This window comes from Cuculus canorus, chromosome 32 (assembly GCF_017976375.1).
Source record: "Cuculus canorus isolate bCucCan1 chromosome 32, bCucCan1.pri, whole genome shotgun sequence".
Lineage (NCBI taxonomy): Eukaryota > Metazoa > Chordata > Aves > Cuculiformes > Cuculidae > Cuculus > Cuculus canorus.
In genome coordinates this window covers 1,402,504-1,421,829 of record NC_071432.1, presented here as the reverse complement: position 1 = coordinate 1,421,829, position 19,326 = coordinate 1,402,504, and the positions used below count along the sequence as shown (strand labels likewise).

Below are 19,326 nucleotides of genomic sequence, written 5' to 3'. Positions count from 1 at the left end.
CCTCCACAGCCCATAAGGACATCTTTAGGGACACCAGGACTCCTCTTGGACCCCCAGGACCCTTCCAGAGACCCCAGAACCCCTTTAGGGACCCCCCCCTAAGGACCCCTTAAAGGACTGCCAGGAGGCATGTAGGAACCCCAGGACCTCTACACAGCCACCAAGGACGCCTTCAGGGACCCCAGGACCCCTCTAGGACCTTCAGAACCCCAACAGAGACCCCAGGACCCATCTAGGACCACCAGAACCCCTTTAGGTACCACCAGGACCCCTCTAGGACCTCCAGGACCCTTCTAGAGACCCCAAGACCCCCTACAAGGACCCCTCTAGGTATCCCCATAACCCTTCTAGGACATCCAAGACCCCTCTAAGCCTCCCAGGACCCCTCTAATGACTCCCCAAATCCTTCTTGAGCAGCCAAGAACGATTTAGGGAGACCCACAGGACCTCTCTAGAGACACTGGAACCTTCTAGAACCTCTATAGAGTCTCCAGGACCCAACCAATACCCCCCAGGGTCCCTTTAGGACCCTTCTAGGACCCCTCAAGGGTCCACCAGGACCCCTTAAGGGACCACCAGGACCCCTCTAGGGCCCCTCGGACCCCACTTGGGACCACCAGGACCCCTCTAGAGCCCCTCAGAACCCTATTAGGACTCCCCAGACCGCTCTAGAACCCCCAGGAGCTCTCTGGAGCCCCCCCAGGACCCCTCTAGGGATGTCCAGGACATTTTAGGGACCCCCTAGAAGCCCTCTAAAGCCCCCCCCCCCGGAACCCCTTTAGGGAGACTTAGGACAACTCTAGGACCCCCCCAAACCCCTCTAGACCCCCCCAAGGACTCCTCTAGGGAGCCCTAGACCAATCGCACCCCCAATCGCACCCCCATCCCATAGGACCCCCCCGATTTCCCCATCTCCTCATCTGCAGGGCCCATCCCTTCTATAGAGGACCCCCCTTCCCCCCAACTGCCCCCCCCATCCCACAGGACCCCCCCAATTCCCCCATCTCCTGGGCCAATACCTTCTATAGGGCCCCCCATCATCCATAGAGACCCCCCCTTCCCCCAATCGCCCCCCCCATCCCACAGGACCCCCCCAATTCCCCCATCTCCTGGGCCAATACCTTCTATAGGGCCCCCCATCATCCACAGAGACCCCCCCCCTTCCCCCAAATTGCCCCCCCATCCTATAGGACCCCCCCAATTCCCCCCTCTCCAGTGCCAATCCCTTCTATAGGGCCCCCCTCCCCCCCCAATCGCCCCCCCATCCCATAGGATCCCCCCCAATTCCCCCATCTCCAGGGCCAATCCCTTCTATAGGGCCCCCCATCATCCATAGAGACCCCCCCTTCCCCCCAATCGCCCCCTTATCCCACAGGACCCCCCCAATTCCCCCATCTCCAGGGCCAATCCCTTCTATAGGGGCCCCCCCATCTCATAGGACCCCCCAATTCCCCCCCATCTATTGGGGCTCCCCTTCCATAGGGCCCTCCCTCTGCCCCCCCATCCATACGCGCCCCCCCCCCACCCCGTTCCTTGCTCTTCACCTCCATCCCCCCAATCTATGGGGGTCCCCTCTCCCATAGGGGCCCCCCCCGTGGCCCCCCCCCCCCCCAGGCTCGGCCAAAGCAGAAGAGATTTTATTGGGGGGCAGTGGGGGGGGGGTACAAAATGGAAATAAAATACAAGAAAATGGATAAAAATAAAATGGGGGGGCGGGGGGGGCAGAGCAGGGGTGGTGGGGGGGTGGCATGGTGTGGGGGGGACCCCAAAGTGAGGGGGATCCCTGGTTTCAGAGGAGTCCCCAAAGCAGGGGGGGGACCCCAATCTTGTGGTTTTCTCCATACCTGGGGGGGGTGACCCTAAATTAGGGAGTCCCCAAAGTAGAACCCCCCCCCCAAATCTTGTGGTTATTTCCAAACTTGCCCCCCCCCATCTTTAGGGGGGGTCCCCAAAACAGGGGGGGGACACCCCAATCTTGTGGGTTTTCTCCATACTTGGGGGGGGGGTGACCCCAAAGCTTCAGGGGGTCCCAAAGTGGGGGTTCCCCTTGATCTTGTGGTTGTTTCCAAACGTCAAGCGAGGTGACCCCAAAGTGGGGGGGGGCTCTCCCCAATCGTGAGAGGGTCCCCAATCTCAGGGGGGGGGTCCATCTAAAGTGTGAGGGGGTCCCCAAATCTCCAGGGACTCCCCCCAAATCTTGGAGTTGTCTCCAAACTTGGGAGAGGGGTCTCCAACCTGGGGAACCCCCCACATCTTGGGGCTGTCTCCATTCTCGGGGGGCTCCCCTCAATTTTGGGGTATCCCCAATCTCAGGCATCCATAAAGTGTGTGGGGGGTCCCCAAAACCAGGGGTGGGGTCCCCAAATCTCGAGGGGTTCCCCAAATCTTAAGCCCCTCCTCCAACCTCGCAGTTGTCTCCGATCTCAGGGGGGTCAACCTTGGGGCGCCGTGGGAGGGTTTTGGGGGTGTCATTTTTTTTTTTTGGGGGGTCCCCAGGTTTTTTGGGGTCCCCCCTCAGGGCACGCAGATGCGGAAGGGGCTGTTGGGGATGTGCTGGTCCCCCCACTTGACGACGAGGAGGTACTCGCCCCGCTCCCGCAGCAGGTAGCCCACGTTGTAGAGTTGGTGGCCCAAGTGCTTGACAACGATCTCCTCGCAGGGCGTCCGCGGGCCCTGAACCCCCACCAGCAGCATGTTCGTCCCTGGGGGGGGGCGAAGACAGTCAGGGGGGGCCCCCCAAAAAATTTAGGGGGACCTCAAAGCTCAGGGAGGGGCCCTAAAAGTCAAGGAGGGGCCCTAAAAGTCAGGGAGGGGCCCTAAAAGTCAGGGAGGCAACTTTGGAAAGAGGAGGGGGGGGGCAACGCAAAACCTGGGGGGGAAACCCAGAATAAAGGGGGGGGGGGGACAACCCAAAGTGGGGGGAGCCCAAAACATGGCGGGGGGCCCCCCAAAATCCAGGGAGGGACGCTGGAAATCAGAGAGGCAATTCAAAATGGAAGGGAGGCCAAAACCAAAGAGGGGCAACCTGAAAGCCAGGGGAGGCAAGGCAAAATTGGGGGGGGGGACCCCAACTAATAGAGGGCAACCCAGAAAACAGGGGGGGGTATCCCAAAACAGGAGGGAACCCCAAAACAGGGAGGGGTGCCCCAAAACAAGGAAGAACCCATAACACGGTGGGGGGTACCCCAAAACAGGAGTCAACCCAAAACCTGTGGAGACACTGCAGACCCCACGGATGTCCCTCAGAGGCAGCCCCAAACCTCACTGCGGGGGACCCCAGAACCCAGGAGGTCACCCCAAAATGGAAGTCACCCCAAAACAGGGAAAAGGGGGGGGGGACCCCGTTATCCGCCGCCACGCACCGGCTTTGCTGCAGTCGACGGTGAAGGAGTTCTTCTGTCCCACGAAGGCCTTGCTGAGCCCCAGCCCTTTGGCCACCACTCTGGAGGCGTCAGAAGCGAATTTGGGGGGCCCCTGCGGGATTTGGGGTGCAGCCCCGGCTGCTGCCACCTCGGCCCGGCCCGCCCCTGCCTCCAGCAGCACCGAGGAGCTCTCGCGGAGGCTGTGGCTGCTCACCAGGCGCGGCCCTGGAGGACACCCCAACATCAGAGCCCTGCGCGCCCCCCAAATTCACCCCCCAAAGGCACCCCAAAATCCACCCCCAAATCCAACCCCAAAAGCCACCCCAAAATCTATACCCAAAGGCACCCCCAAATCCACCCCAAAATCTACACCCAAAGGCACCCCCAAAGCCACCCCAAAACCTACACCCAAAGGCACCCCAAAATCTACACCCAAAGGCACCCCCAAAGCCACCCCAAAATCCACCCCCAAAAGCCACCCCAATATCTACACCCAAAGGCACCCCAAAATCCACCCCAAAATCCACCCCCAAAAGCCACCCCAAAATCTACACCCAAAGGCACCCCCAAATTCACCCCCAAAGCCACCCCAAAATCTACACCCAAAGGCACCCCAAAATTCACCCCCAAAGCCACCCCAAAATCTACACCCAAAGCCACCCCAAAATCTACCCCCAAAAGCCACCCCAAAATCTACACCCAAAGGCACCCCAAAATCCACCCCCAAAGTCACCCCAAAAGCCACCCTCAAAAGCCACCCCCAAAATCTACACCCAAAGGCACCCCCAAATTCACCCCCAAAGCCACCCCAAAATCTACCCCCAAAGGCACCCCAAAATCCACCCCCAAAAGCCACCCCAAAATCTACACCCAAAGGCACCCCAAAATCCACCCCCAAAGTCACCCCAAAAGCCACCCCCAAAATCTACACCCAAAGGCACCCCCAAAGCCACCCCAAAATCCACCCCCAAAAGCCACCCCAAAATCTACACCCAAAGCCACCCCAAAATCCACCCCCAAAGCCACCCCAAAATCCACCCCCAAAGGCACCCCAAAATCCACCCCCAAAGGCACCTCTGGGGCCCCCAAGTCCACAGCAAATATCACCCCCAAAATCACCTCCCAAAGTCACCCCAAAGTCCACAGCAAATATCACCCCCAAAATCACCTCCCAAAGTCACCCCAAAATCCACCTCTGGGCCCCCCAAGTCCACAGCAAATATCACCCCCAAAAAAAACGCCCCCCAAATCACCCCCCAAACTGCCCACAGTCACTCCCTGCACCCCCAAATCGCCCCAAATCACCCCCCAAACTGCCCAGTCACTCCCTGCACCCCCAAATCGCCCCTTACGCCCCCCCAAACTGCCCACAGTTCCCCCCGTACCGTGAGTGCCCCCCCAAAACCACCCCTAAACCCTCCTAAAAGCCCTTTCTGCCCCGTCAATCATGCCCTGCACCCCCAAAATCACCCCTAGCCCCCCCATACCGGTGATCGTGGCTTTGGAGGCGCTGCTGACAATGTGATTGCCCCCCAAAACTGCCCGTCTGCCCCCCTCAAATGCCTCTCTGCCCCCTCGATCACTCCCTGCACCCCCAAATCACCCCTTACCCCCCCCAAACTGCCCCAAGGTCCCCCATATCGGTGATCTCGGCCTTAAAGGCACTGCCGGTGATGTTGGTGCCCCCCAAAACTGCCCCACATTCCCTCCTTGCACCCCCAAATCACCTCCTACCCCCCCATACCGGTGATCGTGGCCTTGGAGGGGCTGCTGACAACGTGAGTGCGCCCCAAAATCTGTCCTAAAAGCCCTTTCTGCCCCGTCAATCATGCTCTGCACCCCAAAATCACCCCGTACTCCCCCATACCATGAGTGCACCCCCAAAACCACCCCTAATCCCTCCTAAAAGCCCTTTCTGCCCCGTCAATCATGCCCTGCACCCCCAAAATCACCCCGTAGCCCCCCCATACCATGAGTGCACCCCCAAAATCACCCCCTAATCCCTCTAAAAGCCCTTTCTGCCCCGTCAATCACGCCCTGCACCCCCAAATCACCCCCTACCCCCCCAAATCGCCCGCCAGTACCGGTGATCTTGGCCTTGAAGGGGCTGCCGGCAATGTGGGTACCCCCAAACTTGACGGCGATGAGGTAGCTGCCGGGCGCCATGGGGGTGTAGGAGACGCGGTGCCCCTCGGGGCTCTCGGTGCACTCCAACTTCACCTTGGAGGGACCCTCGACCGCCACCGCCAGCGCCCCCGGGCCCGCGCCCGCCGTCTGCACCACGAACTCCGCCGGAGACCCTGTTTGGGGGGGCAAAAAGGGGGTGTCAGAGTCTGGGGGGGCACTGGGAGGCAGCAGCCAGAGAGAAACCCAAGGCCTTCAGCGTCTGCGCCACGAACTCCACCGGGGACCCCATTTTGGGGGGGCAAAAATGGGGGAAAGGGGTGTCGGGGGGGGCAAAAATGGGGGGGAATGGGGGTGTCAGAGTGGGGGGGGAAAAAATGGGGAGAAGGGGGTGTCGGGGGGGGCAAAAATGGGGGGAATCAGAGTCTGGGGGGGCACTGGGAGGCAGCAGCCAGAGAGAAACCCAAGGCCTTCAGTGTCTGCACCACGAACTCCACCAGGGACCCCTTTTTGGGGGGGCAAAAATGGCGGAAAGGGGTGTCGGGGGGAGCAAAAATGGGGGGGAATGGGGCTGTCGGGGGGGGGGGCAAAAATGGGGGGGAATGGCGGTGTCAGAGTGATGGGGGGGCAAAAATGGGGGGAATGGGGTGTCAGAGTGGGGGGGGCAAAAATGGGGGGGAAGGGGGTGTCAGGGGGGGGGGGGCAAAAATGGGGGGGAAGGGGGTGTCAGAGTGTGTGGGGGGGCAAAAATGGGGGGGAATGGGGGTGTCAGAGTGTGTGGGGGGCAAAAATGGGGGGAATGGGGGTGTCAGAGTGGGGGGGGCAAAAATGGGGGGGAAGGGGGTGTCAGAGTGGGGGGGGCAAAAATGGGGGGGAAGGGGGTGTCAGAGTGGGGGGGGCAAAAATGGGGGGGAATGGGGGTGTCAGAGTGTGTGGGGGGCAAAAATGGGGGGAATGGGGGTGTCAGAGTGGGGGGGGCAAAAATGGGGGGGAATGGGGGTGTCAGAGTGTGGGGGGGCAAAAATGGGGGGAATGGGGGTGTCAGAGTGTGTGGGGGGCAAAAATGGGGGGAATGGGGGTGTCAGAGTGTGTGGGGGGGCAAAAATGGGGGGAATGGGGGTGTCAGAGTGGGGGGGGCAAAAATGGAGGGGAATGGGGGTGTCAGAGTGTGGGGGGGCAAAAATGGGGGGGAATGGGGGTGTCAGAGTGTGGGGGGCAAAAATGGGGGGAATGGGGGTGTCAGAGTGTGTGGGGGGGCAAAAATGGGGGGAATGGGGGTGTCAGAGTGTGTGGGGGGCAAAAATGGGGGGAATGGGGGTGTCAGAAATGGGGGAGATGTAAGAATTTGGGGGGGGGTGAATTTTGGGGGGTGGGGAGGGGGGGGTCAAAACTGGAGCCTCGATCATCAGTGCCTCTGTTTGCACCACAGACTCCCCCTGAGGAGGTAGAAACGCCCTCTGGTACCCCCAAACACTCAGGGCCCCCCCAAACCCCCAGCCCTCCCCATTTCTCGGTTCCCCCCCCGTACCGTGTTACCCTCATTGATGGCACAGCCCCCAACTCTCCTGTACCCCCAAATTCCCCCCTGACTCCCCAATGCCCTCTGTACCCCCAAATTCCCCTCCACTCCCCAATGCCCTCTGTACCCCCAAACCCCCAGGGCCCCCCCAAACCCCCAGCCCTCCCCATTCTTTGGTGCCCCCCCCCGTACCGTGTTACCCTAATTGATGGCACAGCCCCCAACTCTCCTGTACCCCCAAATTCCCCCCTGACTCCCCAATGCCCTCTGTACCCAAAAACTCTCAGGGCACCCCCAAACCCTCAGGGCCCCCCCAAACCCCCAGCCCTCCCCATTTCTTGGTTCCCCCCCCCCCGTACAGTGTTACCCTAATTGATGGCACAGCCCCCAACTCTCCTGTACCCCCAAATTCCCACCTGACTCCCCAATGCCCTCTGTACCCAAAACCCCTCAGGGCCCCCCCAAACCCCCAGGGCACCCACAAAACCCCCAGGGCCCCCCCAAACCCCAGCCCTCCCCATTTCTCGGTTCCCCCCCCCCCGTACCGTGTTACCCTCCCTGATGGCACAGCCCCCAACTCTCCTGTACCCCCAAATTCCCCCCTGACTCCCCAATGCCCTCTGCACCCCCAAATTCCCCCCACTCCCCAATGCCCTCTGGTACCCCCAAACCCCCAGGGCCCCCCCAAACCCTCAGCCCTCCCCATTCTTTGGTGCCCCCCCTCGTACCGTGTTACCCTCATTGATGGCACAGCCCCCAACTCTCCTGTACCCCCAAATTCCCCCCTCTACTCCCCAATGCCCTCTGTACCCCCAAATTCCCCCCCACTCCCCAATGCCCTCTGGTACCCCCAAACCCCCAGGGCCCCCCCAAACCCCCAGCCCTCCCCATTCTTTGGTGCCCCCCCCGTACCGTGTTACCCTAATTGATGGCACAGCCCCCAACTCTCCTGTACCCCCAAATTCCCCCCTGACTCCCCAATGCCCTCTGTACCCCAAAACCCTCAGGGCACTCCCAAACCCTCAGGGCCCCCCCAAACCCCCAGCCCTCCCCATTTCTTGGTTCCCCCCCCCGTACAGTGTTACCCTAATTGATGGCAGAGCCCCCAACTCTCCTGTACCCCCAAATTCCCACCTGACTCCCCAATGCCCTCTGTACCCAAAACCCCTCAGGGCCCCCCCAAACCCCCAGGGCACCCACAAAACCCCCAGGGCCCCCCCAAACCCCAGCCCTCCCCATTTCTCGGTTCCCCCCCCCCCCGTACCGTGTTACCCTCCCTGATGGCACAGCCCCCAACTCTCCTGTACCCCCAAATTCCCCCCTGACTCCCCAATGCCCTCTGCACCCCCAAATTCCCCCCACTCCCCAATGCCCTCTGGTACCCCCAAACCCCCAGGGCCCCCCCAAACCCTCAGCCCTCCCCATTCTTTGGTGCCCCCCCTCGTACCGTGTTACCCTCATTGATGGCACAGCCCCCAACTCTCCTGTACCCCCAAATTCCCCCCTCTACTCCCCAATGCCCTCTGTACCCCCAAATTCCCCCCCACTCCCCAATGCCCTCTGGTACCCCCAAACCCCCAGGGCCCCCCCAAACCCCCAGCCCTCCCCATTCTTTGGTGCCCCCCCCGTACCGTGTTACCCTAATTGATGGCACAGCCCCCAACTCTCCTGTACCCCCAAATTCCCCCCTCTACTCCCCAATGCCCTCTGTACCCCCAAATTCCCCCCCACTCCCCAATGCCCTCTGGTACCCCCAAACCCCCAGGGCCCCCCCAAACCCCCAGCCCTCCCCATTTCTCGGTTTCCCCCCCCATACCGTGTTACCCTCCTTGATGGCACAGCCCCCCAACTCTCCTGTACCCCCAAATTCCCCCCCGACTCCCCAATGGCCTCTGTACCCCCAAACCCGCAGGGCCCCCCAATACCTGTGGTGCCCCCCTCGAGGCCGGGGCCGTAGGCGTGCACCAGCCCGGGGTCCCCCACTTGGCCGGGCTCCCCGACGCGCACTTTGAAGGGGCTCCCGGGAATCGGGGAGCCCTGGAACGTCACGTCGATGGTGTGAACCCCATTTTCACGGGGGATGAACCGCACCGCGTACTTGTCTGGGGGGGGGAAAACGGGGTGCTTAGGGGGCACCCCAAAACCTCACAGCACCCCTAAACCTCCACAAGCCCCCCCCTCCCCCCCCAAAAAAAAACACACAGGGGTCAGGGAGTACCCCAAAAACCCACAGCCCCCCTGCACCCCATTCTCAGACGCCGTGTACTTGTCTAAGGGGGGGTCGGGGCACCCCAAAACCCCACAGTGTGGGGTCAGGAGACCCCAAAACTCCCCCAAAACCCACACAGGGGTCAGGGAGCACCCCAAAACCCCACAGCCCCCCTCCAAACCCACACAGAGGTCAGGGAGCACCCCAAAAACCCACATCCCCCCTGCACCCCATTCTCAGACGCCGTGTATTTGTCTGGGGAAAAGGGGGGGATTGGGGCACCCCAAAACCCCACAGTGGGGTCAAAGTACCCCAAAACCCACAGTGGGGTCAGGGAGCACCCCAAAACTTCATCCTCACGCAGGATGAACCATATCGTGTACTTGTCTGAACAAAAGGGGGGTTCAGGGGCACCCCAAAACCCCACAGTGTGGGGTCAGAGGACCCCTAAACCCCACATTGGGGTCAGGGAGCACCCCAAAACCTCGTCCTCACGCAGGATGAACCACATTGTGTACTTGTCTGAGGAAAAGGGGGGTCAGGGGCACCCCAAAACCCCACAGTGGGGTCAGAGGACCCCAAAACACCCCCAAAACCCCACAGTGTGGGGTCAGGAGACCCCAAAACTCCCCCAAAACCCACAGTGGGGTCAGGGAGCACCCCAAAACCTCACCCTCACGCAGAATGAACCACATCGTGTACTTGTCAGAGGAAAAGGGGGGATCAGGGGCACCCCAAAACCCCACAGTGGGGTCAGGAGACCCCAAAACCCCCCCAAAGCCCCCCCAGGGGACAGGGAGCACCCCAAAACCCCACAGTGTGGGGTCAGAGGACCCCCAAAACCCACAGTGGGGTCAGGGAGCACCCCAAAACCTCATCCTCACACAGGATGAACCACATTGTGTACTTGTCTGAGCAAAAGGGGGGATCAGGGGCACCCCAAAACCCCACAGTGGGGTCAAAGTACCCCAAAACCCACAGTGGGGTCAGGGAGCACCCCAAAACTTCATCCTCACGCAGGATGAACCACATCGTGTACTTGTCTGAACAAAAGGGGGGTTCAGGGGCACCCCAAAACCCCACAGTGTGGGGTCAGAGGACCCCTAAACCCCACATTGGGGTCAGGGAGCACCCCAAAACCTCGTCCTCACGCAGGATGAACCACATTGTGTACTTGTCTGAGGAAAAGGGGGGGTCAGGGGCACCCCAAAACCCCACAGTGGGGTCAGAGGACCCCAAAACACCCCCAAAACCCCACAGTGTGGGGTCAGGAGACCCCAAAACTCCCCCAAAACCCACAGTGGGGTCAGGGAGCACCCCAAAACCTCACCCTCACGCAGGATGAACCACATCGTGTACTTGTCAGAGGAAAAGGGGGGGTCAGGGGCACCCCAAAACCCCACAGTGGGGTCAGGAGACCCCAAAACCCCCCCAAAGCCCCCCCAGGGGACAGGGAGCACCCCAAAACCCCACAGTGTGGGGTCAGAGGACCCCCCAAACCCACAGTGGGGTCAGGGAGCACCCCAAAACCTCATCCTCACACAGGATGAACCACTTTGTGTACTTGTCTGAGCAAAAGGGGGGTTCAGGGGCACCCCAAAACCCCACAGTGTGGGGTCAGAGGACCCCTAAACCCCACATTGGGGTCAGGGAGCACCCCAAAACCTCGTCCTCACGCAGGATGAACCACATTGTGTACTTGTCTGAGGAAAAGGGGGGGTCAGGGGCACCCCAAAACCCCACAGTGGGGTCAGAGGACCCCGAAACACCCCCAAAACCCCACAGTGTGGGGTCAGGAGACCCCAAAACTCCCCCAAAACCCACAGTGGGGTCAGGGAGCACCCCAAAACCTCACCTTCACGCAGGGTGAACCACATTGTGTACTTGTCAGAGGAAAAGGGGGGATCAGGGGCACCCCAAAACCCCACAGTGGGGTCAGGAGACCCCAAAACCCCCCCAAAGCCCCCCCAGGGGACAGGGAGCACCCCAAAACCCCACAGTGTGGGGTCAGAGGACCCCCAAAACCCACAGTGGGGTCAGGGAGCACCCCAAAACCTCATCCTCACACAGGATGAACCACATTGTGTACTTGTCTGAGCAAAAGGGGGGATCAGGGGCACCCCAAAACCCCACAGTGCGGGGTCAGAGGACCCCCAAAACCCACCCAGGACTCAGGGAGCACCCCAAAACCCCCCTCCCGCTGCACCCCATTCTCATGGAGGACGAAGCGCACCGTGTACCCTCCCCACCGTCCCCCCCAGTGGCGCTTGGGATGGGAGGTCGGTTTTGGGGGGCCCCCTCACCTTCGGAGACCTCGGAGACGTGGCAGGGCTCGAGCGCCCCGGATGGGCCGTGGACTTTGGCGTCCAGCACCCCCCGCGCCCCGTTGAGGCTGACGGCGAAGGAGGCCGGCTGGTGCGCCTTGAGCCCCGACTCCTGGGGGGACACGTCAGGGGAGACCCCAAAAACAAGGGGGGACCCCAAAAAAAACCAAGGGGGAGAGGGGGGAACCAGCCCAGATACTCCCCACAAAGGAACACCAAAGGGTATCAGGAGCCCCAAACCAGAGTCTGGGGGGACACGTTGGGAGGGGACACATTGGGGGGCAAAAATGGGGGGACCTCCGTAACGGGGGACCCCAAAAGTGAAAAGGGGTCCCCAGAAATGGGGGGGGAATCCCACCCTGGAACCCCCCCCCACCCCTCAGACACCCCCTTCCAGGGGAACCCCAGTGGCATCAGCAGCCCCAAATCCAGTCTGGGGGGACAGATTGGGGGGGGGACACAAAAAAATAGGGGAGACCCTAATAAGGGGGGACCCCAAAATTGAGGAAGGACCCCAAAAAACGAGGGGGGACCCCCCAAAAAAAGGAGGGACCCCAATAAAACCCAAGGGAGGACCTCAAAAAAGCAGGAGGAACCCAGCACCAGTGCCCCCAGCCCTCCCAGGGAACCCCAGGGGCAGTGGCACCCCCAAATCCCAGGCAAAGGTGGGGTACCAAGAAATGGGGGGGGGTCTAATGACAGGGGGGACCCCAAGACTGAGGGGGGGACCTCAGAATCGAGGATGGAATCCCCAAAAGATGGGGGGTAGATCCTGAGGGGTGAGGACCCTCCTATTGCCCCCCAAGTTGTAACCCTGGGGGGGCACCTCCAAAACCCTCCCCACATCCTTCTGGAGGGTCCCTGCACCCCAAATTCCCCCCAAATCGTCCTAGACATGGGGTGGCACCCCCAAATTCCCCCCTAAATCCTGCTGGGGAGGCCCTGAACCACAACTCCTCACCCCAGGAGGGATCTACACCCCCAGATCCCCACCTGCGGAGGGAGACACCCTGGGGGAGCCCTGAACCCCAAAATCTGAGGGGGGGGGAACCCCAAACCCCAAAATCTGAGGGGGAAAGGAAGCCCCTCAACCCCTCTGCAGGAGATTTGGGGGTGTCAGGGCACCCCCTTACTTACCTTGTGGGGCCGGAGCGCGTTAACGGGAGAGAGCGGGGGCCCCCGCAGGGTTTGGGGGTGCAGGGAGGGTCTGGGGGGGCTGCTCTCTCCCGTCAAGGCTCCCCCTGGCCCTGGGGGCCCCCCCAAAATATTTCGGGGGGGGGGGCTGTTAATAGCCTTTACCAGAGGCACCAGAGAAGCCCCCGGCCCGTGGCTGGGGGGGGGCGGCCAGCGCAGGGACCCCGACTGCACCCCAAAACTGCACCCCAAAACTGCTGCAAGAACCCTTGAAACCCCATAACTGCACCCCCTGCACCCCAAAACCATTAAAGAGTGCTCCCACAAACTCCACTGATGCCCTTAGGGCTATGCTGGCCTCACACAGCCCCCCAAAACCCCACTCTGAGCCCCCCAAATCCCCTCTAGGGCTATGCTGGCCCCACTCAACCCCCCAAAACCCCACTAAGAGCCCCCCAAATCCCTTCTAGGGCTACGCTGGCCTCACACAGCTCCCCAAAACCCCTCTCTGAGCACTCCTAGGACTACGCTGGCCCCACTCAGCCCCCCAAAACCCCACTCTGAGCACCCCTAGGGCTACACTTGGCCCCTTAAAACCCTTCATAGGTTACACTGGCCCTACACAGCCCCCCAAAACCTCACTGGAGCCCCCCAGATCCCTTCTAGGGCTACAGTGGCCCCACACGGACCTCCTAAAACCCCTCTAGGGCTCCGCTGAGCCCACTCAGAACCCCCAAAACCCCACTCAGAGCCCCCCAAATTCCCCCTAGGGCTACAGTGGCCCCACACGGACCTCCTAAAAACCCCTCTAGGGCTCCGCTGAGCCCACTCAGACCCCCCAAAACCCCACTCGGAGCCCCCCAAATTCCCCCTAGGGCTACAGTGGCCCTGCACAGACCTCCTAAAACCCCTCTAGGGCTACGCTGAGCCCACTCAGACCCCCCCAAAACCCCACTCAGAGCCCCCCAAATTCCCCCTAGGGCTACAGTTGGCCCCACACGGACCTCCTAAAACCCCTCCAGGGCTACGCTGAGCCCACTCAGACCCCCCAAAACCCCACTCAGAGCCCCCCAAATTCCCCCTAGGGCTACAGTGGCCCCACACAGACCTCCTAAAACCCCCCCAGGGCTCCGCTGAGCCCACTCAGACCCCCCAAAACCCCACTCTGAGCCCCCCAAATTCCCGCTAGGGCTACAGTTGGCCCCACACGGACCTCCTAAAACCCCTCTAGAGCTACACTGAGCCCACTCAGACCCCTCAAAACCCCACTCAGAGCCCCCAAATTCCCTCTTGGGCTACACTGACCCCAGAAAACCCCACTCGGAGCCCCCCAAATTCCCGCTAGGGCTACAGTGGCCCCACACGGACCTCCTAAAACCCCTCCAGGGCTACGCTGAGCCCACTCAGAACCCCCAAAACCCCACTCAGAGCCCCCCAAATTCCCTCTTGGGCTACACTGACCCCAGAAAACCCCACTCGGAGCCCCCCAGATTCCCCCTAGGGCTACATTGGCCCCACACAGACCTCCTAAAACCCCTCTAGGGCTACGCTGAGCCCACTCAGACCCCCCAAAAGCCCACTCAGAGCCCCCCAAATTCCCCCTAGGGCTGCACTGACCCCAGAAAACCCCACTCGGAGCCCCTCTAGAGCTACTCTGGCCCCCACACCTCCCCTCGCTGTACCCCCAAATGCCACCAGCCCTCCGCCCTGCGCTGCCGTCCCCGTCCCAGCCCGGGGAGTCCAAGGGGGGGTTTCACCGGGGCCTCACCTGAAGGCTAGAAACAGTGAGGCGCCGCGCATCGTCACAGGTCGGGGTGGCCGTCACCACGAAAGGGCTGTCCGGAATGTGTTCCTCGTTGAACTTCACCGACACCTCGTAATCACCTGCGCCGAGGGGTAAACTATCAGTTCGATGGGGGTCCTTACCTCCTCCCAAACCCCCAAACCCCAACCCTGCCTCCCATCACCCCGTTACCAGGTTCCTGGACGACATAGGAGACGCCACAGGATCCATCTTTGCGGTCCTCGAAGGCGATCTCGGCTTTGCTGGGGCCCTCGACGGCGATGGAGAGCCCGCCAGCACCCGCCTCGCGCGTCCAGATGCTGAACTCGGCTGGGGGGGCAGCAAAAACCAGGGGTCACGGCTCCCCCAAAGTGCCCTGATGAGGGGTCACCCCCGAGATGGGACAGTTTGGAGGAGCTGGGGCTGCTCTGGAGGGGTTCAGAACACCTGCAAGGTTTGGACAGGGGGCAGATGGATTTGGGGGACCCTCCCATGGGCTTTGGGAGCCCCAGATAGGTTTGGGAACCCCCCCTCATCGGTTTCGGGAGCCCCAGATGGATTTGGGGACCCCCCGCCATCAGTTTCAGGAGCCCCAGATGGATTTGGGGACCCTTCCATGCACTTTGGGAGACCCAGATGGATTTGGGGACCCTCCCACGGGCTTTGGGAGCCCCAGATAGGTTTGGGAACCCCCCCTCATCGGTTTCGGGAGCCCCAGATGGATTTGGGGATCCTCCCATGGGCTTTGGGAGCCCCAGATAGGTTTGGGAACCCCCCCTCATCGGTTTCGGGAGCCCCAGATGGATTTGGGGACCCTCCCATGCACTTTGGGAGCCCCAGATGGATTTGGGGACCCTTCCATGCACTTTGGGAGCCCCAGATGGATTTGGGGACCCTCCCAGGGGCTTTGGGAGCCTCAGATAGGTTTGGGAACCCCCTCCCCATCGGTTTCGGGAGCCCCAGATGGATTGGGGGACCCTCCCAGGGGCTTTGGGAGCCTCAGATAGGTTTGGGAACCCCCTCCCCATCGGTTTCGGGAGCCCCAAATGGATTTGGGGACCCTCCCATGGGCTTTGGGAGCCCCAGATGGATTTGGGGACCCTCCCATGCGCTTTGGGATCCCCAGATGGATTTGGGGACCCTCCCATGGGCTTTGGGAGCCCCAGATGGATTTGGAAACCCACCCCCCATCAGTTTCGGGAGCCTCAGATGGATTTGGGGACCCTCCCATGGGCTTTGGGAGCCCCAGATGGATTTGGGGAGCCCTCCCATAGATTTGGGGAGCCCCTCATGGCTCTTAGGAAGCCACCCATAGGTTTTGAGGAGCCACCATAGGTTTTGGGCAGCCCCCCGTGGGTTTTGGGGAACCCCCTCACAGGTTTTGAGGAGCCCCCTCATGGGTTTAGGGGCATCTCAAGCAGCTTCGGAGTTGGTCTGGGGCACCCCGGGGTGGTTTGGGGCAGGTTTTGGGGCACCCCAAGTAGATTTTGAGCCCACCAAGTCGGTTTTGAGACCTCTCAAAGGGGTTATGAGCACCCCAAGTGGGTTTTGAAGCACGGAAAGTGGGTTTTGAGGTACCTCAAGTGGGTTTTGAGCAGCCGGAGTGGGTTTTGAGGTACCTCCAGTGGGTTCTGAGCCCCCCAAAGTGGGTTTTGAAACACCCCGAGGGGATTTGGGGATACCTTAAGTAGGTTTCGAACACCCTTAGTAGGTTTTGGGGGACCTGCAAGAGGTTTTGAAGCACCCCAAGGGGGTTTGGGGATACGTTAAGTAGGTTTAGAACACCCTTCGTGGGTTTTAGGGCACCCCAAGTAGGTTTTGAAGCACCCCAAGAGGGTTTGGGGATACATTAAGTAGGTTTTGAACACCCTTTGTGGGTTTTGGGGCACCCCAAGTAGGTTTTGAAGCACCCCAAGAGGGTTTGGGGATACATTAAGTAGGTTTTGAACACCCTTCGTGGGTTTTGGGGCACCCCAAGTAGGTTTTGAAGCACCCCAAGAGGGTTTGGGGATACATTAAGTAGGTTTTGAACACCCTTCGTGGGTTTTGGGGCACCCCAATTAGGTTTTGAAGCACCCCAAGAGGGTTTGGGGATACATTAAGTAGGTTTTGAACACCCTTCGTGGGTTTTAGGGCACCCCAAGTAGGTTTTGAAGCACCCCAAGAGGGTTTGGGGGTACGTTAAGTAGGTTTTGAACACCCTTCGTGGGTTTTGGGGCACCCCAAGTAGGTTTTGAAGCACCCCAAGAGGGTTTGGGGATACATTAAGTAGGTTTTGAACACCCTTCGTGGGTTTTGGGGCACCTGCAAGAGGTTTTGAAGCACCCCAAGTGGTTTTGGGGGAACGTTAAGTAGGTTTTGAACACCCTTAGTAGGTTTTGGGGCACCCCAAGTAGGTTTTGAAGCACCCCGAGGGGGTTTGGGGATACGTTAAGTAGGTTTTGAACACCCTTAGTAGGTTTTGGGGCACCCCAATTAGGTTTTGAAGCACCCCAAGAGGGTTTGGGGATACATTAAGTAGGTTTTGAACACCCTTCGTGGGTTTTAGGGCACCCCAAGTAGGTTTTGAAGCACCCCAAGAGGGTTTGGGGATACCTTAAGTAGGTTTTGAACACACTTTGTGAGTTTTGGGGCACCCCAAGTAGGTTTTGAAGCACCCCGAGGGGGTTTGGGGATACATTAAGTAGGTTTTGAACACCCTTCTTGGGTTTTGGGGCACCTGCAATGGGTTTTGAAGCACCCCGAGTGGGTTTGGGGATACCTTAAGTAGGTTTTGAACACCCTTCGTGGGTTTTAGGGCACCCCAATTAGGTTTTGAAGCACCCCAAGAGGGTTTGGGGATACCTTAAGTAGGTTTTGAACACCCTTAGTAGGTTTTGGGGCACCCCAAGTAGGTTTTGAAGCACCCCGAGTGGGTTTGGGGATACATTAAGTAGGTTTTGAACACCCTTCGTGGGTTTTAGGGCACCCCAAGTAGGTTTTGAAGCACCCCAAGAGGGTTTGGGGATACGTTAAGTAGGTTTTGAACACCCTTCGTGAGTTTTGGGGCACCCCAAGTAGGTTTTGAAGCACCCCGAGGGGGTTTTGGGTCCACCAAGCCGGTTCTGAGCTATCTCAAGAGGGTTTTGAGGCACACCAAGCAGCCGTCAACACCCCAATACGGTTTTGAGGCCCTTCAGGACAATTTGGGCAGGTTTTGGGGGGCCCTACGGGGTGCGTGGCTCACCTGGCACGCCGGCTTCGGCGCGTTCAAGGCCCGGTCCCCCCGCACGGACTTTGTGGGCGCCACCTTCTCCCAGCGGCCCTACGGTGAACTGGAAGGGGCTGCCAGGGACGTGCTGGCCCCGGTCCTTCACGCTGACCGAGTGGACGCCGGTCTCGGTCGGCACAAAACGGATACCGTAGGCACCCGCCTCGCCTTCCACCACCTGCGCCGACACCGTCTGTCCCGACGGACCCGTCACCGACGCCGTCACCTCGTGGGGGATCAGCTCTGACGGAAAACGGGGTCACAGGGGGGGGACACCTCAAAAGCAACGCCCTCCTCCGCAGGGCCCGGAGGTCCCCGCGGTGTCCCCACCCCACCTGGAAGCCCTTTGATCCCTCAGGTTCTTGGGGTCCCTCAGCCTCCTCATCTCACTGTGGGTCTCTGAGGACTTTTAGGGTCCCTCAGGGGGTTATGGGGACCCCCAGAACACCCCATTCCTTACTGTAGGTCCTTGGGGACTTTTGGGCTTTCTCCAGGGGGCCTTGGGGTCCCCTCAGGGTTTGTGGGTACCTCCCAGAACCCCCCATTCCTTCACTGTAGGTCCTTGGGGACTTTTGGGCTTTCTCCAGAGGGTTTGGGGTCCCCTTAGGGGTTGTGGGGACCCCCCAGAACCCCCCATTCCTTCACTGTAGGTCCTTGGGGACTTTTGGGCTTCCTCCAGGGAGCTTTGGGGTCCCCTCAGGGGTTGTGGGGACCCCCCAGGACCCCCCATTCCTTCACTGTAGGTCCTTGGGGACTTTTGGGCTTTCTCCAGGAGGCCTTGGGGTCCCCCAGGGGTTGTGGGGACCCCCCCATTGTGAGGCCCTGGGGACGCCCAGGACCCTTGGGGGCCCCCCAAGAGTAACTCAGGCCTTTCCCAGAGTCCCTCAGGCCCCCCCAAAAGGCACTCAGGGTCCCCCCAGGGTCCCTCGGCCCCCCCTCACCGGGCATCTTGAGGCTGAGGTCGCAGGGGGTCCCCACGCCGGTTTCGGGGGGCGCACGGCGCCGGCGGGTGATGCTCTCCCGCAGACGCCCCTCGCCCGTCACCTTCACGGAGAAGGGGCTCCCTACGAAGGGGGGATGGGGGTGTCACCACGGGGACCCCTCAACCCCCCCCCCCAGAACCAGGGAACCCCCAGAACCGCTCCCCCAACCCAGGGACAGGGACGCCCCCAAATCTCCCAATACCCTCAGAGCCATCAGTTCCCCTCCCAGTGCTCCCAGTTCCGCTCCCAGTGTTCCCAGCTCCTCCAGTTCCCCTCCCAGTATTCCCAGTTCCTCTCCCAGTGCCCCCAGTCTCCCCTCTCTGTGTTCCCAGATCCCCCAATGCGCCCTCCCAGTTCCCTCAGTGCTCCCAGTACCCATTCCCAGTCTCCCCAGTGCCCTCAGTTCCCCCTCCCAGTGCCCCCAGTTCCTCTCCCAGTGCTCCCAGTTCCTCTCCCAGTGCCCCTACTTTCCTCTCCCAGTGCCTCCAGTGCCCATATTTCCCTCTCCCAGTGCTCCCAGTGCCCCTACTTTCCTCTCCCAGTGCCCCCAGTGCCTATATTTCCCTCTCCCAGTGCTCCCAGTGCCCCTACTTTCCTCTCCCAGTGCCCCCAGTGCCCATGTTTCCCTCTCCCAGTGC

The 19,326-nt window shown here is 60.8% G+C and overlaps 1 protein-coding gene across 3 annotated transcripts in view; it reads right to left on the bottom strand.

Annotated features, from left to right (window-relative positions):
- Positions 1-1,888: 1,888 nt before the first annotated feature.
- Positions 1,889-19,326, bottom strand: part of FLNA (filamin A) — a 64,210-nt gene continuing 46,772 nt past the window's right edge. For 2 of the 3 annotated variants that reach the window (XM_054052206.1, XM_054052208.1), the window contains exons 39-47: positions 18,647-18,769; positions 17,682-17,948; positions 14,648-14,785; positions 14,441-14,556; positions 11,518-11,650; positions 8,931-9,107; positions 5,447-5,662; positions 3,363-3,587; positions 1,889-2,702 (exon numbers count right to left, since the gene is read on the bottom strand). In XM_054052206.1, the coding sequence (XP_053908181.1) occupies positions 2,515-2,702; positions 3,363-3,587; positions 5,447-5,662; positions 8,931-9,107; positions 11,518-11,650; positions 14,441-14,556; positions 14,648-14,785; positions 17,682-17,948; positions 18,647-18,769 (1,583 nt within the window). In that variant the 3' untranslated portion in view covers positions 1,889-2,514. The remainder of the gene's footprint in view (positions 2,703-3,362; positions 3,588-5,446; positions 5,663-8,930; positions 9,108-11,517; positions 11,651-14,440; positions 14,557-14,647; positions 14,786-17,681; positions 17,949-18,646; positions 18,770-19,326) is intronic. The other variant, XM_054052209.1, reaches the window with a different exon arrangement.